This window comes from Centrocercus urophasianus, unplaced genomic scaffold (genome assembly GCF_019232065.1).
Source record: "Centrocercus urophasianus isolate 14NV4802_14NV808 unplaced genomic scaffold, USGS_Curo_1.0 seq_27, whole genome shotgun sequence".
Classification (NCBI taxonomy): domain Eukaryota; kingdom Metazoa; phylum Chordata; class Aves; order Galliformes; family Phasianidae; genus Centrocercus; species Centrocercus urophasianus.
Genome location: NW_024884833.1, coordinates 10,067,159 through 10,092,401, shown reverse-complemented (window position 1 = coordinate 10,092,401; position 25,243 = coordinate 10,067,159). Strand labels below are relative to the sequence as shown.

The window sequence follows — 25,243 nt, the reverse complement described above, 5'->3', positions numbered from 1 at the left end:
TTCTCTTCCTCTATTTTTACAACTTCCTGAACTCATGTTTTCTCTTCCAGTATCACTGCTATCACATTGACCTTGGTGATGATAAAGATTGCACCAAAAAAAGTCTCCTTCAGATAAATATGGTCTGGGAAATATGGTTTCGTGATGTGTAACTCCTGAAAATTAAGATTTGTATGAACCCGAAATGACCCATTTGCTTTAAGTATGCAGAACAATCTGTAATATATAGTAGTAAAATAAATATAGTAGTAAAATACTGTAGTTGGAACACAAAGGGTGAGTTTTTATTCACTGTAGCATATCTAACATGTAGAGAATGGTTAGAATGTATATAATCTGAATTACCTTCTAGTAAAGCACATTCCTATAATGTATTTTAAAACTTTCTGAAATACTTTCAAGTCATATTGTGTTGTTTCCCTCTCGTTTAGTCATATTTTGGGGTATGACTTTAGCGTGTGACTATGTAACCAAATTGATAGTGTTTATGTCTTGAGGATCAGCCAAATGAAATGTTCATAAACTTTTTTTGGCAAGCAGCTTTGTATTTTTTATTTAAATGTAAGTAAACCTTAAGTACAAAAAGTTAAGATTTAAGAGGTACAGTTAGGGGTTTAAGATGGACACTGTAACAGTGATGTTTTTGTATCAGTGTTAGTCTCAGCCTTTCTTTCCCCAGTTTAAAGGAAAACTGCTTAGAACATCAGTCTAATGAGCAAGACAATGCAAGACAATGAATGCAAGAATGAGAAAAAGAGATTTTCTCTCATTCATAAGTCAGCTTTTCATATGTCAGACTGCTTTCTGGTTTCTTTTCCAGTTCTAAACTTACCAGGTTCTTCAGATGCAGCTTTTCATTTGAGGCCTGACTCGCATGACATACTTCAGTGATTGCCAAAGGTAGTCTACAGTCAAATTCAATATTCAGCAAAGGCAATTCACAATTTAATACATAAGTGCAGTGTGTAGGCATTCATATCTTCTTGTTGTGAAGAACCCTTTAAGCATGTCTTACATTGTTAAACAGCTTATGATGGGCAGATGTCTTCTACATTATTTGATGCCATTCTGGTACCGCTCACAAGTTCGTGGCAAGCTGCCACTGTGACACTTGGATGAGTAATATGCTTTCTCCCAGACTGTTGTTTTCTGCCTGTTGCTTTTCTAACATCTTTATTCACTCATGTTGGAAGGAAGAATCAGCATTTATACAGGCAAAGCTGCTAGATAAAGAGAAAAGGGCAACTTAAAACATCTTTCTTCAGTTCTTCGCAGAAATAGGAACCCTTATCAGCCGTAAGGCTCAGTGCTTCAGTTTCTGTGTTGATGATGGTGCTATTGGTACATCTTTTGAACGTGTAGTCCTAGAAGTGGACTTATCTGTAAAGTGCTGTGTTTTTCAGTTATTTTTATTATTCTTTATTTCACCCTTTGAGTCTATGGATAATAGTAAGTTGACTAGGATAGCCACATCAGCTCTAATGTACTTCTAAAGTACTGGCTTAAGAATATTTTTGATAATTCCTTTGCTTCAAGGGAACAGCCTGCCCAGGGCAATGGGCTTGACCCCATGCTGTTGAAGTTCAAGGAGCATTTGGACAGTACTCCCATACGTAGGGCTTGATTTTTTTGTTCTATGTCATGCCAGGGATTGGATTTGGTGATCCTTTGTGCATCTCTTCCAACTCTGGATATTCTCTAATTCTGTGATTCATGGTCTGAATGTTTGATTCAGAGGATGTTTAAGGACAGCAGCAGTAGCATACCTAAATAGAGGGACTGTCAGGTGCTGAGCAACAGGATATCTGGTACCTACAGCAGCCATCATTTATTAGAGTTGCTGTGTTTTTTGCAGAAACTGTAGAGATCAACATAAAAAAAAAAAAAAAAAAAAAAAAAAAAAAAAAAAAAGTTATTTTGGTTGGCAGCATTTTAATTCCTTCCTTCCAGCTCTTCTCTGTTTAGCTTGAAAATCATGTCCTAGCCTACCTACAAACATGTATCAGAAACACTGAAAGTTTTTTTTTTTTTTTTTTTTGAGTTCAATTTCATGAAAGCAAAGTAGTATAATGATTGTATGAGGATAAATATTATTCACTGTTAGAAGAATTTGTGATTAATTTTAGGCCTGAATTAAATCATGTAGTTACTTTGTCCAAAAAAAGGCACTACAGACTTTTTTTGTATTTAGAGGGAGATTCATGCTCACTGAGGGAAATAGAAATTATGATAATAAGATTGACTGGTATTGGATCAGAGCACTAGTGCTGTGCTGACTTTTTCAACATCATCCTTTCTTGTTTCTTAAGGGAAATTAATGCTATCTTCAGTCTTCAGTTTTACAGACTAATTGCAGACCAGTTCTGTTAACTGTCAGGTTCAGTATTACTATAGTAATTTGCATTAATAGTGTAATTCCAGTTCAAAAGTAATTGCGTGGGGCAACAGTGTCCTAATTTCTTAAGTAGTTGTCTATGTCTGATAGGACATGTGAATACAGTAGATAACGCCTTTGAATGCTTTTTTTTTTTTTTTTTTTTCCCCTGGGCAGCAAGATGTAGCACAAACAGCCTATCTGCTAATACCCATAGCTTTGCTAATTAGCTCAATAAATTTGTCTTGAAGATTTCCTGGGAATCTGCTTTGGACATTTCTGAAAGAATTACAAAGGTGCTACATCTGAAGTATTTATGGCTACATAGAACTTTTTGTCTCCAGGGGATTTGATGTGTTATGTCAGTATGTGACTTTTGACTTTGTCGCTCCAGAGCAAAGCAGAATTAGATGACTGAGTGTAGAAACCTTTCTGCACTAATAAAAACAACACAGTTTTCCCTTTTTCCTCTTAGCTGCCCTTCTTACTCAGTTACCAAAGCCTCTTTCAGGTACAATTTCATCAAATTGTAGAAAAAAACCCTAGGTTTTGCTTTCCTTTACATATGTTTAACTCTAACTGAAAACATGGGCTTCCATAAGCCATTTAGGTTACTAAAAACCAAACCAACTATAGACCAAAAAAACCTGTTTTCTCAAATTTAACGATTAGTTGTACAGTTATAAGGACCATGTTCTGTTTTTGGCCAACCTCATGGGAGGAGAATCCATTTATGCTTTGGCAGATATAAGCTGTCCCAAATGACTGCTGAAAGAACTTCGTGACCTTGTTCTGTAAATATTGATTATATAGTAAACAGAATTAATCATTTTGAGATACATATTAATTATGTTAATTCAGAGTGTCAATTTTATACACGCCAGATAATAATAATTAAAAAAAGCTTTTCAAGCTCTTATTTGTTCAAAATTCATTTCTGTGATTTCTCTGATGGAGCGTTGTGTTTTTATAGGCTTTTTGTCATCCTTCCTAATGGTTGAAGTTGGCACTATGTTTCAGGAGATTGATATTTTGCCTTGAAAGAGGAGTCAGGAGTGCTTTGCTGTCCTTCCTTAAATAAACTCTTCTTGGCATCTGATTAGAGCCAGTAGAAATATGGTATGTTTCTAGGAACAAAAAGATCATACCTACTTTATAAAGAAGCTGTCACTTTTTTAGGTCACACATGGCACAAAACCTCTTTTTTTTTTTTTTTTTTTTTTCTTTCTTCCCATTTTATTCTCCCTGACGGCATGTTTCAAATAGTTACTCATCACAAGGTTATATGTCTGTGGTTCCTCTTGAGAAAATGATGTTGGGTTGCTATCTTTAACAGCTTGGGGCAAAATTCATTCTTGTGTGACCCTATTCAAAAGAACAGCTTTTCATCTGAGATTAAATGTTGCCCCTTTCTGCAGTTTTGCCAGTTCATTACTCTAGGTATCAAGAGGTTAATGAAAGCCTCCAAAAGAAGTAAGTGATACTGCATAATGTAGCTTTGTGCCCAGAATAAGACTGAAACTCATTTCTAAAAATTTTATGTCCAAGAAATTAGTTGTTTAGAAAGACAATCTTTCTAGCTGAAGAACACACAGTTGCAACCACTTAAGTTTGTTGCGATTTTTTGCAGAGGAAAACTTCTGCTGAAGTTCTTCATTATTTTAAAAGGGACCTCCAAGTCTTCTGATACTTCTAGAAATGCTTTTGAAATTATAGTGTTCTTTGTTTTGTATTAGTCAGCAGAGGGCACTCTTTTCCTTTAAGAATAAAAGATAATATGACCTGTTTTTCTTTTCAGTGTCACTTTATAAAAAATTAGAGATTGTATGTGTGAAACTGAAAACTGATACAGTGTAATTCTGTAGAAGATGACTTTTAATGCAAATACTTTAATGTGTTACTCTTCTGAGTTGAAATGCAAGGATGAGGACTTGATTTAAAAAAATAAAAATGAAAATCTACCTTTCCCCTAAATATCAGACGGTAGAACTTTACGCAGTTCCTTCATGTAAACAACTGAACGAGATCAAAGAATTTCTAAACTGTCTGCGAAAAGTAACTGTTACCTCTATTACTTTTTTTAGTTCTAGCTACCCAAATCTGTGAAGTCAAGCAAAGTTGTTATTCTTCTGATCCTTAAGTCTCTGTGTTGTACAAGGTTCATTTAGGCTTTGCACAGGAAGGAGGCTCAAGCAATAGTTCTGTGCATGTGTATATTCTTAAGTTCACTTAGATTAGCATTGTCATTTTTTTATGTTCTTACTCTTGCATTGCAGTGTTTGACAGAAGTAGTGAATTGTTACGGAGTTGTGAAATACAGCCAGTTATTTTTCTTGAAAATTAAATGAAAATTTTAACACATTCATCTTTGTAAAACTTATTCTATCATAGGTACTGCTATATCATATGGAAAAATATTACTGAAGAAAAGTTTGATATTTCTTGTGGTATTATTATCGACCACCATTCTTCAAAAACATGTAGAAGGTCATGAAGACTTCTATCAAGCTCTCGTAGGGAAAGCATTAGTTAAAAATTGCAGTTATTTATCCTAGATTCTTGTGAAGTCATTTCAGAGAGACTGGCAGTTGAATTCACTAACTTGTCGTGCATGATTTTTGTATCCATTAATATTTTTATCTTTGGGCAAAGTATGTAGGAGATGCTCCTCAGGAAGGGCTGTGAGTAAGCAGTTTTGGTTTGTTTATTACCATGTGGTCCAATTCTTCAACTATTGTTTCGTGATTAATATCATGTCAGATGCATGTTGTTGAACTGTGTGTGTTAACAAGCTTTGGTGGACCAGAAAATACATCCCTGATTCTGGGATTGGCGCTGATCTCTGTTCAGTGTTGCTGAAAGCTATTCTATGCCTGTCCCAGTTTGTACCAGCTAAATATAACGGAACACGTTACTTGAGTTTTTTAGCTTCAAGTGTAACTGCCTTCTGCCTCTGTCACCTTATTTACTCATGTAGGCTTTATGCAGTAGTTTTACTAACATTTACCTGGAATGTTAGCTGCTGTAACACTGAAAAGCGATCCATTAGTTCCCATTTAGGTTGTATATGTAGGAACTGGTTTAGCTAGTTCAAGAAAAGATTGTATATTTGCTAACATGTTTTTATCGTAAATATTTGTGAAGTTAATGCATGATATGGATGTACAGAACTCAAAAATGTTCTTCAGAAAGGTAAAGCCTATAACATGGAATTTTTTTTCTGAAAACATGACTGTATGAGCATTGTTAGGTGTTTGTGAAAACAGTTGTGCAATCTTTACGTATAACAGAAATCTGGTTAATTTGTGTAAGCTAAAACTGTGGTTGAGGGGAAAGATCTTGTTGCAAGTTCTTGCTTAGATTGATTTAATCTGACATGTTTTTAAGTTAATTTCTGTCACTGCAGATCTGAGTTAATTAGAAAATAGATTTTATCAGTAGAAAAAAAATATACACACTTGGATGCACCAATTGTTAATTATGAGGGCTTCAGTAGGATGCAAATAGCTGCTGGTAGCTGCATCCAGGAAAAGAAGTCTGGATTTAGTTTTATGTTCAGATGAGCAATGTCAAAACTGATATGGCTGCAATTCAGTTTTTTTCTAAACTTCAGTAAGGGATTCTTGACCAATATTTCCATTATTTCCTTACTGCTTATTTGAATTGGGAGATTCAAGAGATTGTCAGTACAAGCTGGGGTAAAAAAGAATTGCATAGCCCTGCAAAGAAGAATTTGGAGATGTGGATGGAAAGCTGGACATGTGCCAGCAGTGTGCCCTTGCAGCCCAAAATGCCAACTTTATCCTGGGCTGCATCCTGCCCCTCTGCTCTGATTAGACCTCACCTGGAGTATTGTGTCCAGATGTGGAATCCTCAGTGCGGGAGAGTCACAGATCTGTTGGAGCACATCCAGTGATAATGCAAGGGATGGAACGCCACCTGTATGAGTACAGGCTGAAAGAGCTGGGGCTCTTCAGCCTGGACAAGAGAGGGCATTGGGAACACCTGATAGCTACCCTTCAGTATGTAAATAGGGGCTATAAGAAAGTAGGGGATACTCTTTCACTGATATGGCATGTGTTTTACTTGCTACTCGTTTTTTTGGTTTTTTTTTCAAAGTAAATCCTAAACTTGCTGAATTAATGTAATAAAATGGCAGTTGACTCGATAGAGGTTTCTGAAAGTAATTGTAAGTCACTAGGGGTTTTATTCAGGGCGTAAAGCAGTTTGTTTTTCTGGAGTCCCCACACAAGAAGATGAAATCTTCAATTCATATATTAGAAAAACAGTGGTTAGCTGTGCAATTTCAGGTCAAATGTATAAAAATTTCAGCTGGTGTGGTAGGTGATTATAAAGCCTAGTTTACAAGTTATCCCACTTAGGCAGAGAGATTCCTGGATTGCTAGAATGTGTTAGGTCAATCATACTGTGTGTTCTAGTACAGTGACACTAAATTGTTACATGTTGTTATGGACTAGAATTCTGCTTCTGTGCCAGTCTTTTGGTTATTTGTGGTGAAATAGCTTTCTGTAAATTAATCTCAGGTTCTAATGAGTTTCATTTCACCAATTTCAGATTTCACTTATACTTTGAAAAAAGAATACACTTGTGTTATCAATACATTTATGTTGGTTTTATTCACTAGAAAAAGCTTAACAGTGAAAGCCAGGTAACCACATGTTTATGCGTGGAATATGAGAGCTGGACTGTAAGTGGAAAAATGATTATGCCCTTTTGTTGTCCCATAACGTCGTTTGCGTTAGCAGTAGTCTCTGTGTTCTCTGGGTCTTTAGATGTCGTTGCTTTTACACAGTGCAGTGTGCTTCTGTAAGTTGTATCCTCCAGTGCCTTTCCTTTCCCTAAAGAATACATTCTGCCTTATTGGAGAGCATCTCATTTTTCATAAAGGAAAACAACATAGAAGAAAATAGCCTTAGGTTGTGCTACGGGTGGTTCAGGTTGGATGTTAGGAAAAATTTCACCAAAAGAGTGGCCAGGCTCTAAAATGGGCTGCCCAGAGAGGTGATAGAGTCACTGGCACAGGAGGCGTTCAAGAAATGTTTAGCTGTTGTTCTGAGGAACATCATGTAGTGGGAAATGCTGTTAATAAGGGGGCAGTTGGACTGGATGACATTGGAGGTCTTTTCCAACGTTGGTGATTCTTTGAGTCTGTTTACTTAATTTTCTAACTCGTATTTCTGATAGAGTTATTCACACAGGATAAACTAGTTTTCAGGGAGTAACACAGCATTTTACTCTTCGGCATAATGACATCAGAAAAAAAATGGTTTTGTTGCTTATGAAGGCTTTTGTTTATAGAGAGAGGATCGGAAGTTTTAGGAGAGACTAGTAGGATAGTATCTCTCTCAGACACTTCCAGGAGAACCTTCTAGAAGGACACAAAGCTCTGTGAAACATTTTTTTCAAGGTTTGTAACAATAATATGACTTTCAAAATAAAGTTTCCAAAGGCTTAGCAATACTGTGTATGTAGAAATTCTGATACAAATCTAGATAAAATCTCACTCAAATTTTCTGTTTGAAGCCCTATAGCAGTGGCATGTTTGTCTTCCAACTCTGATGCAGCTTATCTAAAGTAAGTTAAAAAAAAAATCAAGAAAAATCAGGTCTCTGATGGCAGTGTACAAATGAAGTTCTAATTTATTATGCTTCTTCCGAAGGCCTCTCTAAGTCTTAGTAAAAGCAAATAAATATCCTCATGTCTATGCATATGACTTTCTTTCATTATTGCAGTCTTTTAATATTTAAAATTATTACAGCTAGAGTTTAATGATGCATTTTGAATGGATTTATTTTGCAACTTAAGTCGTAAGATATTTTATTTAAATTCTATTTTTTGTAGTGAGTCAGGATACATTATCTTAAGCTTTTTACAAAAAATGACCAGTGACAGAAAAATTTTCCTGGGCCAAACTGAATTTTTCAGATTCTGTTTAGTGTCCAGGGAATTCTTTTTCAACAAGCTAATGCTATTTTTAATTTTCTAAGATCAGAATGTGAAACATGAAAAGATACAACTTCTTACTTAAGTAGTTTGATACCCTATTAATCTGTTTCAGTACTTGAAGGATAGTTAAGGATGTACTAAGCCTTCTAGAGCACTTCATAGCACACTGTACTAATTTATATACAATTCTTTAGTATTAGCACATCATGAAACTTCTTCTCTGTTTAGCCTAGTTCTGTGCTCCAGAGTTGCTCAAAGGAAGCAGTGTTCTCTTTACAGTCCTCTTCCAAATTGTTTTTGTTAACGCTATGTAAACACACTTTCCTACCCGGAAATGATTATTATTACTGTTTTCTGGCATGGTAAGGGACATATCCCACAAGCATTTAGTTTTCAAGAAAGTGAAATAGAATAGTAGTGTTATGCTTATTGAATGTTATATCTCTTTGAAATATCTAAACGTTTACAGGATACTCTCCAGTACGGCATGCCTTGCTATACAGTCCTGTAAGAGAAGAGAGGGTATTTCTGTTAGCCACACTTGTAGATGACAAGTCATCAGATTCATGAGTCATAACTTACACTTCCTGTTAAACTAGTATAGGTGATCATTTCTGCTTTTAAGCTGCATTATCAATGTGTCAAAATTAGTTGTTTTGTTTGGCAAATATGTGATCATGGTTGCAGCTTTGTAACAAGTTTGATTCAGCTTCTAGACTTCTTGGATCTGGTCACAAGCCATTGCACTCAATGTAAACTTGAGCATTCAAATCTAACTTCTCTATGACTCATCCCTTAGTTATTGACCACCAAACACTTACAGCCACAGACTTTTTCTAATGGGCTTATGAAATCCTTCTACAAAACAGAAAAATATGTTAAGATGATCTTTGCTATGTGAGATAATTCTTTAAATGAGCATCTTAGTATCAATTAGTTCTCAGAACTATCAATTAGTTCTCAGAAACTGTCAATAAAAAACAACCTTGCCTGCTGCATCTCAAGTATACTTCTTTCTCTTGTGGATGTAGAATTCCAGAGTAATTTCTTTTGAAATGGACTGCATTTCTGCTGATCCTTTGTTACATAAATTACTCATAGAGTGCTACTCTGCAAAAATTACAGGAATTATATCAAAAGGAATAAAAAGACTGAACCTTTTTCCAAGCTTACTAAAACACTGGTTGCAGTCGCTGTTGAGAATACTGTGACAGTGTCAAAAGCTTTGATGAAATCTAGGTAGACTACATCCGCATCCTTTCCCTCATCCATTAGGTGAATCATCTGGTCATAGAAGGAGATGAGGTTGATCAAGTAGTAGTTGCCTTACATGAACCCATGCTGGTTGGACCTAATCTTGTTGTCCTTTACAAGCCATATGATCTTCCTCAAGATCTGCTCCATAACTTTCCTCAATACCAAGGTCAGGCTGACAGGCCTCTAGCTCTCCAGATCCTCCTTACAATCCTTCTTGTAGGTGGGAGTCAGGTTGACAAGCCTCCAGTCTCCTGGGACCTTCTCTGATTGGCCAAGAATGCTGATAGATGGTGGAAAGCAGCTTGGCAGTCGCCTTTTCCAGCTCCCTCTGCAGCCTCAGGTGGATCCCATCTGGCCCCATGGACTTGTGGCAGTCCAGGTGGAGTAGAAGGTCTCTTCATTGCTTCCAACTGAATTTATACATTTATTCTTCTCCTTATCTGAGACTCCCAGATCAGGAGGATAACTGGTCTGACTTTTGTAGGCAGACATAAAGAAGGCATTGAGAACCTCAGCCTTCTCTTTATCCTTCATTCCCCACCATTTCATAGTAAAGGCCTAAGATTCTCCTTAGCACTTCTCTCACTGTTAATATGTTTGTGAAAAAGATTTTGTTTGCTTTTACCCCAGCAGCCAAGTTAAGTTCAAGCTGGGCTTTCGCCTTTCTAATTTTCTCCTTCCACATCCTGACAACTTTTTTGTACTGTCCCCAAGTTGCCCATCCCTTCGTTTGTTAAATCCTAGGGCTTAGCACCTCCATCACTGCCAGCCTGAACTATCAATAAGGGATAATAATCAGAGGTATAAATTAGACTAGGAAGTTTAGGAAGTTCCTAGAATTATCTCTGCCCTCCCTGCCCCAGGGAGACAGCACACTCCACTATGAGTAGAGTCAGGCCAGCATATAGGGACCTCCGTTTCTCTCAGAAGGAAGATGCCTATGGCAGCCACCTTCTTTTCCCTCTTTATGGAAGCAATCTCAAGATGAGGAGTCAACTGCCTCACTCTAGACCCCCTCGGAGGTGGACTTCCTACTATATCCTCACATACCTCTCCCTAAAGTTCCCTCAAATCTATTATGTGGGGACAAGAACACCTGAGGAACTGAGATGGATCAAGATGGGGTTGCCTGTGGTGTTGATTAGTCCTTAGATACATTTTCTTGCAAGTAATTTGAGTGCTAAAATCAAAAATAATATTTGCAATTGGCTGCTGATGTTAGTGGAAGGAAACTAAAGCCAGTAAGTAATGATATTAACAACCCACGTTAATGGTTGATTCTTCTTCTGCATTAAATTCATACTTCTCTACCTCACAAGGGTTCAGAAGGCCAAGCAACAAGGTCCTGTACTTGGGCCAAGACAATTACAGCCACAAATACAAGTTGGGTGGAGAATGGCTTGTCAGCAGACCTTAAGCAGGATTTGGGGATCTTTCTTGTTGAAAGACTCAACATGAGCTAGCAGTGTGTGCTTGCAGCCCAACAGAGGGCCAGCAGTATCCTGGATTGCATCAAAGGTAATGTGACCAGTGGGTCAAAGCAGGTGGTTCTATCCTACTCTGCTCTCATGAGACCCGGTCTGAAGTACTGAGTCCAGTTCTTGGGCTCCCAACACAAATAGGACATCAAACTGTTGGAGTGGGTCCAAAGGAGGGCCACAAAGGTGATCAGAGGACTGGAGAACCTCCACTAGGATGACAGGCTGAGAGAGTTGTGGCTATTCAGCCTGGAGACAAGAAGGTTCCTTGGGGCAACTTATGGCAGCCTTTCTGTACCTGAAGAAAGGCATACAAGAAAGCTGGGGAGGGACTTTTTATTAGGGCTTGTAGTGAAAGGACAGGAGGAAATGGCTTTAAACTCAAATAAGGTAGCTTTAGACTAGATATTAAGAAGTAATTCTTTACACACAGAAACCGAAGGAACATCATACACAAATTTGTCATGACCTGCAGAGTCAAGAGAAGGCTGAAGGTGTTCTTGGATTGCATCATTACTGGTGATTATGTTACCACTGTGAGCTAGAGTCAAAGTGACTATCCATGGAGTGAAAACATATGAATTCCTTACCAAAGAATAAGTTCAAGACACAGCTCTCAGTTTGTAAAGAGATGTGCACCATGGGGTAGGAAAGAGGCAGTTGCTGATGCTTCTGGATTTCCTGGAGCCCAAACAAATTGTCTGTTCTGAGTGCTGCATCATGATTCTGACTACACTGAAGGCTTGAGCTTCCAGATGTAGGCCAGAGAAGACAGCCTTGTAACATGATAATGCCAGGCCCCATTCCAGTTTGAAGACCATGAAGCACATTGCCAGTGTTGGCTGGACTGCCCTACCAGACTGCATAGTCTGTGTTTGGTATGTTCTGACTTGCATCTTGTCGGGCCAATGAAGGATGAACTCAATGGGCACATTCCTAGACAAAGTGCTGTCACAGCAGGTGTGAAACACGTCACCTCTGTGGTGCGCTTTCTTATGAGGATGGTATGCAGGCTTTTGCTTACTGTAAGAGTGATCTGTATAGAAGCTAGGAAAAGATACTGAATGACAAAGATTCTCAAAGTGAAAAACATTATCCACAGGAGAACATAGCACTTATGGGAACAAGAAGACACAGCTGAGGCTTAGTAAAGACTTGAAATTGGTATGAAGGGACATTACCTGTCTGGACAATGCTCTCAGACTTATGGTCTGATTTTTAGGTGGTTCTCTTCAGAGCCAGGAGCTGGACTGAGTGATCTCTGGATCCCTTCCAACTAAGGATATTCTGTGATTCTACTTTTTAAAAAGAAATAGCACTGTTGTGAAGAGCTGTGGAACAGTAGAGTACAAGCTCTCATGAGTCTACTCAAAGGAAACAGAAGCAGTGTTCACTCTGGGAGTGTTTATCATTTTAAAAGCTGAATTCATTTTCTGATGCATATTACTTACTGGCATATAGCATAGTTTATTTCATAAGATTTAACTGTGGTCCCAAGTCATATAAGTTGAATGGCAGAACAAACAGAACTGATAAATGAAACAATGCAATGCCTTGGACAACTGCAGTGTAAGTCTAGGTTGGCAACTGAATACAGTAATTATTTATCATTTTCTCTGCTACCGATGTTGAGTACTTGAGTACCTACCTTTTGGGGGAAATACGTCAGTTATAAGAAATTTTCAAGCTGAAGAGCAGTAGTTGAATAGTTAGTCTTTCAACTCTGTTAGCATTTTGATAGCACTTGGCTATGATTTCAGAGCTCAAGTATATAAAAAAAGAATCAATATCAGAATATACTGTTTTATCAATTTGTCAGTCAGTGAGTAAATATTTGGGACATCATTCTTCTGGAAGCATCCAAAGGCCAAAGAGTACAGAAGAGACACTAACCAAGCTTGATAAGATAGAAGAAAGTTAAATAAATAAATAAATCCAGCTTCACAAAAATTATGTGCTTAATTCTTCCTGTACAATTTAGAAATTGTTCTTCTTTGTCTCCATAGTGCTTAAGTAAAATTTAACAGTATTTAGGAGTGTGATGTTTTTATTAGAGGTTATTTCCTACTGGCTACTTACTTTTCAAAAATCTCTGTGATATAGTATGACCATTGTTTATAATACAAACTGAAACTTGAGAGCTTTTCTAAGAATCTTGCTTTGCTTTACTTAATAGTAAGTTTTGTTATGCTTGTGGTAGTATGAAGAACTTTTTACAGTGAATTTCCATGAAAGACAAGTTTCTTCCTTCCCCTCTGACCTCTTGGGCTCTTTCAGAGTCTGAATCAGACAAGTTGGCTAACTGGTTATCATTTTAAAAACAGGCATTTTATATGCCCCAAATCTGTACCTGAAAAATCAGCATTGAAAATTTTATTTATAATTAGCTTAATTAAGTAATTTTTTGTGTCAAAAGACTCATATATTTCATCTAAGTAGTAGTAGCTTGGAGTAAACATATTCTGAAATAAAAACACACATTTGTTAATTCATCTTCTGTCCCAGTTTTATACCTACTGCTGTTTGTCTTGGTTCAAACATACTTTGTCATTACTCATGTATGATTCATCATTCTTATTTGTGATCCTTCCTGCAGCATCACTAAGTTCATTCACATGAATACAGATTTTGGAAAAATATTCCTCTTTGAATATTTCGCGTTTTCACCCTTTTTTTCTTCACGTTATCCAATAATCCTATATTCAGCTGCTAATGAGTTATTGAACTAGTACAGTAGGTGGTAGGTACTCTGTTTGACGGAGTCTGGTAACATAAAAAGAACAAAATGTCAAGATCTACAAACTTTCTAATTAAATGAACAAAATAGATAATGGTTCCTCTGTTCTTTATTTTAGAACTCCTTCTACCGGTGGTCACCTTTCCACATCTTCACAACCTTCCTCATAGTACTTTACTTCTCGAATTATGTATACACATTGGTGAGATGGCCATTATGTCAACTTTGTTTCTTTGTTTGTTTCATTTAGGCTCATGCACAGTTAGTGCGGGAAGTTGATGTAGAGAAGGTGTCAACTTTTGAGAACCCGTATGTAGATGCAATAAGAAGCTTATGGAATGACCCTGGAATTCAGGAATGTTATGACCGACGACGAGAGTATCAGTTATCAGATTCAACTAAATAGTAAGTACATGATGGCTACAGCTATATCTCACTCTGTCTCTTGCAAAGTGATTTTCACTTTTTAGCTTTTTAGCTACTTGTACACATATGCAGCACAAAAGTACACTTACCGAATATAATTTAAGAGCTGCTTTTAAGTAGTGGATTGCTTCTAGTTTATTGGTAAATGTGTATTTCCCAGAATAAAATTCAGCTACCATTCAAACTCCAAAGTAAAATTCTAAGTGACAGTTTCTAAGTAGAAAGCCCTTGTTCTCCTATGTTCCTATGAGATAAATTTGAAAGTGCAAGCTAGGCAAAAGTACTTTTGTGTACTTTAATGCAGGAAGCACTATCAATTTCCGTATGATTCATGAAAAACAGAGTCTTCTAGGATTTCTCTCTACCCTTTTTCTTTCATTATTTTTTTTCTCACAGGCTGCTTTTGCAGTCGTGGCGGTGAGGCAGGCAGTATGTTTTATTGAGCTGCTTTTCTTTTGTGGAAACAAGGCCAAAATGTAAAAGAACGTATCTGTCAGAAAAGCATAGAAATAAAAAGTAGGGTAAGAATATTTTAAAATTTACCTGTTGTAGATCAACAACAATAAAAATGCTTGTGTGAGAAGAGTTAGTATCAAATATTGAACTCTTGTTTTTGGGTGAAAAATGGATCTATTTAGTACTATTAAAATTAACAAAATTAACTAAGTACCTATAGAAGCAGATTGGTAGTATCAATGATTTGCCAAAAGTAAACATACAAATCAGTGGGTTATTTTTAAAGCTCAAGAGATACAGCAGTTTATTGTGAGGTTTGCGAGTTTGCTGGTTGTAGGTAGAAGATGGTGTAGCAAAATTTTAGAATTATGAATTATTATATGAGACCTTACAAGATCCTTTAATATATTTATGCTTGCAAGAAAAAATGTTTTCAAATAGTGAAGTCCAGTAAAATAAACTGACAGAAACAAAAAATACAGCAAATGTGTTTAGCAATAGAATACCCAAATAGAATCCGCTATCTTAGTCCCTGTATCACAAACCAGCTGAACAAGATGCTTAAAATTAACAATTGGGATTCACAAGACAGTAAAACAGAAGTAAGCATCCAGTGCTGATTGACTTTGTGAGACAGTAGTTCCTTCTGACACGTTGTTTGAAGCAGAAGCAATGATTTTTTGTCCTGTTGTATATGATCTAAGCATATGCACTGATATGTCTTATATTATTCATTCATCCCTTGCATGATTCTCTCTTCATATATTTTCTGTTTTTGCAGTAATTATACTTTCAATCTGTTCTCTTTGTATTTTTTCCCCAGAGTTATTATATGTTGTCTTTCTCAATCTCTTCCTCTATGTTTTGTATTTCTGTTACTGTTTCTCAGTAATGTTCTAATGTATCTTGTACTTTTCTGTACTTTCTGTTGTCCTTTGACCCATTTTGTCATTTTTGTTGGTTTTATACCCACTGCTAGTACCATGGAAGAATGCATCATGTGCATTACCAGAAGAGAGAAGGATAAGATGTAAGAGAAAGTTTTCTGATCCTTGGCAGTTGATTTGAAATTCTTGATAGCTCAGCAAATATATTCTTTATATATATTTTTTTTACCATTGAATACTCCAAAAGCTGGATGTTCCTGTATGTTTTAAAAGTAATTTCTAGACTTACTTGCGGTAAAGTCAAGAGTACATTAGATAAATAGATTATTAACTTCTCATATACATTACTTTGTGACTTACTTATTTACCACTAAACCACTTCCCCTTATGGCTTCAGAGGTAGCATTCACACTATGTAAACCAGCATCACAGTGAAGGTAACCTTAAGCAATAGTTTTGTGAGCTGAGATCTTTCTCTGTGTGCTGTCTTGGCAATATCTTAACCAAGGTTAAGAAAGCAGGCTTTTTTAGTTTGCTGTATAAGGATATCAGAGAATGACTGTTTAGCAATTCTTTCCTAGCTGTGTTTTATAACATTCCAGAGAAATAAATATAACTCCTCCTAAATTCCTCAGTGTGTTGTCTGCACCGGTATTTAATACCCTCATTTGGTTATCTGTGCCAGATATGTAATGTTCTACTTTATTATTCATTCATATAGAGAATCCTTGAAGCTTTTTCTGTGTTTGTTGCCTTGAGCAATATAGTTTCACCTTATGGATTTATTTTTGAGAAGATGCTTCACCATCATGTTGTACTTGCAAAAAAATCTCAGGCTGGAGAATGACTGGAGTAAGGTGCTTGTTTGAAGTGTTTGTTTGCCCTGTATTTCTTCATGTTGAAGATGTTTCAGGACTCCATTCATTGAAAATAAATTAAGTAGGTTTTAATGGTCAGTTTTCATTATGTGGTGCAACTCTCCAAAGTGGTAGATGTTGAACTGGGGTATGGTGAAAGAGACCTGTACGTAAGTTCTTGGAAAAGATTATGTACACCAGAGAAGTTTTAACCAATAATAAAGTTAGAAGTCACACCTCTTTGCCTATTTTCTGTATGAGAAGGGCATGTAGTAAATACAGAGCAAGTCAGTCTACTTCTGTTATCCTATTCTTTCTGTTTGCTTTGTAATACACACGAAAGGTACATTTGAAACACTTATCATTAAGTCTTATCATCAGCACCTTCATGGCCTGGCTTTCTTGGAAACTGGCTGTGGATTTGGACCTTGTCATAGGCTATGTAAAGTGCATTAAAAATAATTACTTCTCTCTCAATGCTGACTAGGAAACAAAAGGTTTCCTTTGTTTCAGGTCAGTGTGCAGATCACCAGTGTGCTACGAGGCTGTAGCAGTTTTTCTTGACGTCAAGAGAGAGCTACTGTCAGCTGCTCATTACACACAGATTAGCTTGGTAATGCACCTTGTGCCTGTTGCTATAGCAACCTCCTGGAAAATTACCTCAGCAGACACTAAAATTCATTTTTATAAAACTAATTACAGGTATAATTAACTTTTAAAACTAGGTCTTCAGTATAGATGTAGTCAGATCTATGTGATTTGACATCTTATTTTCAAAGTAATTTTATGCAGGTTTTGTTTGTTTCAGTAATGCTTGCCAGAAAAAGTGCTGTTTGGGTGAAGAGGCCGTATAACTACAAAATGTCTCATCAAAGTAGGATATTTCTTAGCAGGTGGCAAAAATCAGTTTGGAGTGCCATGCAGTTCAGACTTCTGTGCAGTTGCTGCTCACCACAGAAGTGAGTTTTCAGTTCATAACACCAGTTACTTGCTTTTGAATTAGGTCACAAAGCATTTGCCCAGCTATTTCCAGTATCCATCTCATTATCAGTTTTAAAATTTGAATTTAATAAACTAAGGAAACATCCCCCTTTGGCAAGTGCTGTCTGCACTTTTTTGGTGGAAGTTCTTAATTATGACAAGTTTCATGATTCAAGAGCGCACGTGCGTTAATTTCTAGTACATGCTGAAGTGACATTTTTATCAGAAAGGCTGATCACAGTTTGTGTATATGTGCATGCAGTAAAACTTTTAAGGGCTTTTTAAAAATTACTTCTTACATTTTTTTAAAATACCTTGTGCACTTCTTTTATGTAGGTTTTTTTTTTTCTTTTTTTTTTTTTTTTTTGTAAGTGTGCAGGATTTTTTTGCCCGTGGGTGTTTGTCATTATTTTTCTTAGGACAGCAAAAATTAGGTAAGCGCTTCAAAGCCACATTGAATCAGGCTTGTAATAAGCAGATGAGGAAATGTAGAATAAAATCCTTCTTTTTCTTTATTCATCACCTATCTGAATTCAGACACTCCTAAGATATTTCTCATAACTCTGGCTTAACAAGTTATGTCTTGTCTGTAGATAAGCCACTGGAGGAAGTAACTCCACCCTGGCTTCCTGCTGGAGGTTATGGACTTTCTACATCCCTGTAAAATAAACTAGCTTAATTTGTACAGTTTTAATAGTATTTTTTCACTGTTCAAATAATTTTGAGAGAAATGTATTACAAAGATATTATGTAAGTGAAAAATCTGGCAACTGGGTAAGGGCAGTGTCTTCAGGGCACAGATGCAGCTGGAGTGGAGCCTGAGCCTGCACAGCTGTAGATAGAAAAGAATTTGCATTCACCAACATGTGATGTTCTTTGATGTTCTTATTTAAAATTGCTGGCTGGTGTTTTCTTTAATTGTTTAATAAGCTTGAAGATGTTTAAAGCATAGGCATACAGTTATGCCATTCCCATGCTAATCAAAGAGTTTCTTTAAGCCACAGCTTTAAATTTCCACCCCTCTTGCTATCAATAAGACTCAAAAACATAGGTCTTTATTGTGTCAATGAACTAAACCATAATAAACTAAATAATTGTAATAAAAAAATTTCAGTTTTACAGGAATAGCTGTTCCCACTATTCATGTAATGATATATGAAAATTCTGTGTGCTGGTAGTATATTTTTTTAATAACAACAGTATTTCAGTTATCTTTTTTTAAGAGTGCACTTTACATACCACCTCTGTTTTGTCTCACCATTTTGAAACAGTGAAATCAATTAATGCTTGTGAAACTTAATGACAACAGTGTTAGGAAAAAAATAAATAATTAAAAATGGTAATCTGTCGCTTCAATAGCTTCAAGAAGCTCAAATGTTTATTTAATATTATCCCTTCAAATTATTGCCAGTCTAGAATCAACCTGATGTATGTGACAGTATATCTTAGCAATATCCCTGCTGCAGTCATGGTTCTGACTTACAGTTACCAGGCTGAGGCTGGAGACCAAGAATGAGGCTTTTCAAAGTGGTGCAACAAGGTAACTGTATAAATGGGCCAGCTACCAGTTTCTGCTGTCAGAAATATAACTATGGCATGTAGTGACTCACAGTGCTTCCCAGGAGCCTTCGAAAAATAGTAACAAAACTGATATTGTGGATGTGGAAGGTTAAAAGAAGACAGGCAGTGTTTGAAGACCACCATCAGTTTTCTGTTCTGGTGGTTACGGATTTCTTGTATGTTTTTCCCCCCCAGCAAGCAGATGGTGTGCTTTTTGGTTAAAGCCTCTAAGGACAGATGAAATCCTCAAGTTCTCAAACCTTTTTAATTGGCAGAAACTAATTAGTATTCTGAGAAAATATTTTTGGAGTAACAGCTTATGAATATGATAAATAATATGAGATGCATGGTTCAATACATCTTTCTAAATACAAGTAACGTTCTCACATTCAATTTTTTTTTTTCAGATTAATCTTTCATGAATAAAATCATGGTGAGGAAAATTTGTTAATGTTTTTGTCTCTCTCCCTGACCTAACTGATCAGTTCTTCAGTACTTTTGCTGTAAGTCAGAACTCAAACTGCTTTGTTTCTGTCTTTCAGAAACAAAGTTTCTGTTCAGGATGACTTGTTTCCTCTATTTAATAACAGATCATTCAGAGCATCTATAAATAGTATGGGTTTTTTTGTTTTGTTTTGTTTTTGAAGAGCTCCCTCAGTAGTAACCATGAGGAAAAGAACACTAGGAGTTTTGTGATACTTCATCAAGGAGTCCATTGCTGCCCTTCACTACAGAAGGATACAGAATCAGGGCGTTCTTAGGTTAATTTATTGTATCAGTGGCTAGCTCTAGATCATTCTTGTGAGTAACCAGACACCGAGAACTTCATTTACTGCAGCAGTCTTTCTCCCAGATGCCCGTAATGGGAGAATCCCTGCTGTCTGGTGCACTCAATTCATGAAATAGCCAGCTCCTATAACCGAAGAGGCCATCACCATCACACATTAGTACTTTTTTTTTTGAAGCTTCTCTCTTAGGAGAGCTCCCGTACCTCCAGTATATTGCTGCTTTGTGATTGAAAGCCACCATTAAGCAGAAGAGTTTCGTGTTGTAATTAATGAACTGCTTTACAAGCAGTTTTATTGCAGTTTTGGATTACTTGCTGACTATCTGGGAAGTGTTCCATGTACGTTACTTAGACTTATTAACTTGATTAGAGGCTTCAGTGCGATTGCAGAAATTTCAGATGCTAGAGGTCCCACCGTGGGATTACTGCTGCCTTCCAGTAACAAGACAACTCTGGAGAGTTCTTTAATTTGTCAGTGGATATTTTTCTTTTTGGTGTAATCATTTTTTTTTTTTTTTTTACTTAATCTTCAAATATTGCTGTTTATCTTTCATTCATTTTGTATCTAGTAAACATACATATGCACTTACTGAACTGATACACTATATCAGATTCATACTATCTGTATGTCTATGTAGATTCTGAAGTCTGAAAAGGAAGGAATAGGTTATCTTGTCAGTTAAAACTCTGCAATTTTATATTTCTTATGTATTTTATATTATTTTTATCTATAAATTGCACAGAACTGAGTAACAAAATCTGAATCTTTGGTGATTTTTGCATGTGAAAGCCAAGCACATTTTAAAAGGACAGAATGTTTTTGTCAAATTTACTTGAAGCTGTGGAGGTGTACAGGAAGGACAAGTATAGCACATTATACTTTGTCCCCTTTTTTATGCCAACAATTCTCCTTTTTTGTTGCACTTCTTCCTATCCAGCAGCTGACTTCTACTCCCAAATCTTCCCTTCTCTTTTCCTCAGTCAAATTATGGTGTCACTGTCTTGCATTCCTTTTGTTTCTCCCTGTTTATAGCTATCTTAATGACTTGGATCGCATAGCAGATTCCACCTATCTGCCAACTCAGCAAGACGTGCTTAGAGTTCGAGTTCCAACAACAGGAATCATTGAATATCCCTTTGACTTACAAAGCGTCATTTTCAGGTAGGAAAAAAGTTCAGCAGTCATTTATTTATTTATTTATTTATTTCCTTATTTCCTTAATTATGCCACAGATAGGATATTGATTAAAAGTGCATTACAGAAAAGATTCTGTGCTTTTAAAAGTAAAGCTTGTTATTTTATTTTTATGGTTAATTATTAAGCTGCTGATTTTAAACACATCAAAAACGTAAAAGACAATTTGGTTAGTCTTTTTTTTGAAGGCACTACTGATAGAAAATCTACAGTTAATCTTTTCAAAAAAAATTAACAAAGTTTTGTTCTGAGTAATAATCTAAAAATATAATCACGTATCTAATTAATGTTAATTATGAGATGCAAAATTACCTCCTGTGTAGCTGATGATTAGCAAGAAATCACTCTTCTGAAGAGAAAGTAAGCCTATTTGAGTGCAAGTACTGTTGCTTAAAAATAATTATGCATTTGCAATTGCAAGTTAGACATCCTAAGGGTTGAGCTACACTATGACATGGAATGAAGTGGGAATACACTGCCAGCAAATTTGAGTTTTCCTGTTGGCTATTAACAGCTTCAGTAAATACATGTTGTATTCTATGTATACTCTTAAGTAGATAATCTTTGAGAAGTTTTAAATTTTGACACTTGTAATTTTTGAAGGGAAAAGGCAGATCACCTGTTCTGTGCACATGTGTTTCTGCTAAATATACAGGGTATACATTCCAGAATCATGGCTCAGTATCATGAGACTTTTGCATCTGAGAAATCTAAAGATTTTGAGACCCACAATGACTTAAATATAGAAATCGCATCAAAGTAAAAATCAAATATGGTTACTTGCTACTTATAATGCATTCCATTAAACTTTAATCTCAGTGGAGAGATTATTAAAAGGAACAAACCAAGTTCTGTTTTTTTCAACTGAATTCCTTTTTGTTTTGTATGTGGCTGTGTGTTTATCTCTTATGGTATTCATGGAGTTGATGTGGTTGTTAATTTTGCAGAATGGTGGATGTAGGAGGCCAACGATCAGAAAGAAGAAAATGGATACACTGCTTTGAAAATGTCACATCTATCATGTTCCTAGTAGCTCTTAGTGAATACGATCAAGTGCTTGTGGAATCAGACAATGAGGTAAGCTATAAGCACAGAGCACCAGTTTTGAAGAAAAAATACTTCAGCCTGTCACAGATGTTTTCCAAATCAATCTGTAAGCAGTCATATACAACTACATGTAATGGAATGAGAATTACTACGGAGATCAAAAGGCTGAGCCATGTTGGGGAGGATTCAACAAAAAGGAATATTGTTGAATAAAGAAAAATATTCTTAGCTATTTGAGCTGTTAGTGTTTAGTATCAGAGACATGAAAATTGGCAGTGAAAGTGAAGACAAAATGTATAGATTCCTTTCTAGAACAGACCCAACACTAATAAATTTCACTTAAATTGAACTTAAAGTTGACTTAAAGCATAGACTACATTGGCATGTTTCCTAATTGTATTTCATTTCAAAAAATAGAAGAAACAAGGAAGTATTAGTTGGTGACCTGTGAGCTGAAAGGACAAAGCATATTAGTATCCAGTATTTTTGATGCAATGATGTAGAGGAGAGAGATGATTTAATGTTTGTTTGTTTTAATTTTCTGTGGACAATTTTTGATTACACATCAAACTTCTATGAGTTACCTGCTGTTCATGCAAGTCTGTTATCATACACTTAAGAAATTTAGGTGAAAAAAAGAAAATATTTTAATTTCCCTCATGGCTTGTATACATACTGATTCCACTGTTGAAGGGAATGGCTGATATAACAAGGTAAGTGTTCCTGGACACATTTGTATGCTCAACTTTCTTCAGGATGAATTTTTTAATAAGTTCTGGGAGCAAGCACTGAAAGCTTTTATGCTTACAGACTTCTTCTGAGAGAAATATATGATTACATTAGTTTTACTATCAACTCTATCATTTAAAGCTGAATTTTCAATAGAAGTTGGTCTTTAAATGAGCAGCTGTCATTTTGTCATAATAATATAATTAGCACTAACTTGGTCTCTTGTAATTTTGGAATCTAAACATGAATGTAAAAAGATAATTCAGTCAGATTCAAGCCAAGAAGTGTCTGATTCTGTCTTTTCTCTGGTTTGTGTTATTGCTTAATAGCTGACACAGGTAACACTGAAATATTCAGCATTTCAATCATACAAGTCAAAACAAAGTATATTGAAAACAATTTAAATAATAATTTGCTACAGTAATTTCCAAATTCTATTCTAACTCTCCAAAATAACTGAAGGAAAAGTTTAATTCTGATTTTACATTAGATGTGTCCTGTTCTAGTTAGGTGGTTTGCTGAAACTCTTGTTCTTCTGTTTGATCAGATAATATAAGCTTGTGGATCATGACTTAGAGCATCCATACTTTTAAAGGTGGAGCAATACCTTCTTGGATTGAATCATTTGAAGTTTACAATTTTGCTTTATTCTTATAAGCTTGAGCACAGTCACGTGGCATATGTGGGACAAACAAAGGTATCAGGCCTAGCCAGCATGGTTTCGTGAAGGGCAGTGACCCACCTAGTGGATGAGGGAAGGGCTGCGGGTGTAGTCTACGTAGACTTGAGTAAAGCCTTTGTCACTGTGTCCCCCAGCTTTTTTTTTTTTTTTTTTTTTTTTTTTTGGAGAAGCTGGCAGTTCGTGGCTTGCTCAGATGTAGTCTCGGTAAAAGCTGACTGGATGGCCAGGCCCAGGGAGTGGTGGTGAATGGAATTAAATTCAGCTGGTGACCAGTCATGAGTTGGTGTTTTGGTGGGTCCTGCACTTTGTTTGCACAATCCCATACAGGCAGAGTGTCTGGAAAGCTGCACAGAGGAAAAATCATAAAGTCACAGAATTCTTAGAGAATTGAAGGGACCTTTATAGGTCACCTAGTCCAATTCCTGCACTGAACAAGGACATCCACAGCTTGATCAGGTTGCTTTGAGCCCCATCCAGTCTGGCCTTGAAAGTTTCTGGGAACAGGGCATCCACCTCATCTCTGAGCAACCTGTTCCAGTGCCCCACCACTCTCACTGTGAAAGACTTCTTCCTTATATTCAACTTAAATCTACCCTCTTTAAGCTTGAGACCATTTCTCTTTGTCTTATCACCACTGACCCCAAGAGTCTGTCCCTTTCTTTCCTGTAGTTCCCCTTTAGGAAAGACCACTGTCAGGTCTCAGGTCTCCGTGGAGCCTTTTTTTTCTCCCAGTTAAACAGCCCCAGCTCTTTCAGCCTGTCTACATAGGGAAGACATTCCATCCTTTGGGTCATTTTTGTGGCCTTGCAGTGGATGCACTCCCACAGGTCTATGTCTCTTCTACACTGAAGATTCCACATCTGGACACAGTACTCCAGGTGAGGTCTTACCAGCACAGAGCAGAGAGGCAGGTTCACTTCCCTTGACCTGCTGGCTATGCTTCTTTTGGTGCAGCTCGGGATACGGTTGACTTTCTGGGCTGTGAGGGCACAATGCTGACTCATGTCCAGTTTCCCATCCACCAGTACCCCAGAGTCCTTTTTGACCATATGACAAGCAGTTATCAGAGAAGATGGAGGCAAAAAAAATTGTTGAGTATCTCAGCCTTCTTGTCTGTTGATACCAGCTTGTCTGTGTCACTCACTACACCCTGTTGGACTTTCCTTTTCTAATTGTCTCTGCGAGCCTTTCTTTCTCTTATCACCCCTTGCTGGGCCTTGGCTTTCCTGACCCCATCCCTAGACAGCCTAGCAGCTTCCTTATACTCTTCAGTGGTACCTGTTCCATTATGTGTGCATTTTTCACTTGCTCTCATTTTGACAAGCAGGTCACAGTTCAGCTATGCTGGTGTCTTGTCTTCCTTTTCTACTTTCTGCACCTTGGAATGGAGAGCTCTTGTGCCCTGAGGAAAGCTTTCTTGAGGTCTGCTAGCTCTGCTAGCTCTGCTCTGCACTTTGGCCCATGAAGACAGTTTCCCAGAGCTGGACATCAGCTTTCCTAAAATTTAGTGCCCTAATTTTCCTCTTTGACTGTCTCATATCACTCAGGAGCATGAGCTCCACCGTAGCAGTCACTGCAGTCCAGGTAGCTTCCAATTTTGATGTCACCACTCAGTTCATTTGTGTTGGTGAACAGCAGGTCCAGTAGTGATGGCCACTGGTGAGGCCATCTGTTACCTGACTGAAGAAGTTATCCTCACTGCATTCCAAGAGCCTCCTGGATTGCCTACAGCTCTTTTCCAGGAGATGTGTGAGTGGTTGAAGTCCCCCAACAAGATGAGTGATTACAATCGTGATGCGTCTTGTACCAGTATCTGAGACTGC

General features: G+C 36.8%; 1 protein-coding gene across 1 annotated transcript in view; it reads left to right on the top strand.

The window, feature by feature from the left end:
* The window catches only part of LOC122164682 (guanine nucleotide-binding protein G(q) subunit alpha), a 112,747-nt gene that overhangs the window by 71,823 nt on the left and 15,681 nt on the right, over positions 1-25,243 (top strand). The window contains exons 3-5 of the mRNA XM_042826879.1: positions 14,064-14,218; positions 20,801-20,929; positions 21,910-22,039. Coding sequence (XP_042682813.1) covers positions 14,064-14,218; positions 20,801-20,929; positions 21,910-22,039 — 414 coding nt within the window. The remainder of the gene's footprint in view (positions 1-14,063; positions 14,219-20,800; positions 20,930-21,909; positions 22,040-25,243) is intronic.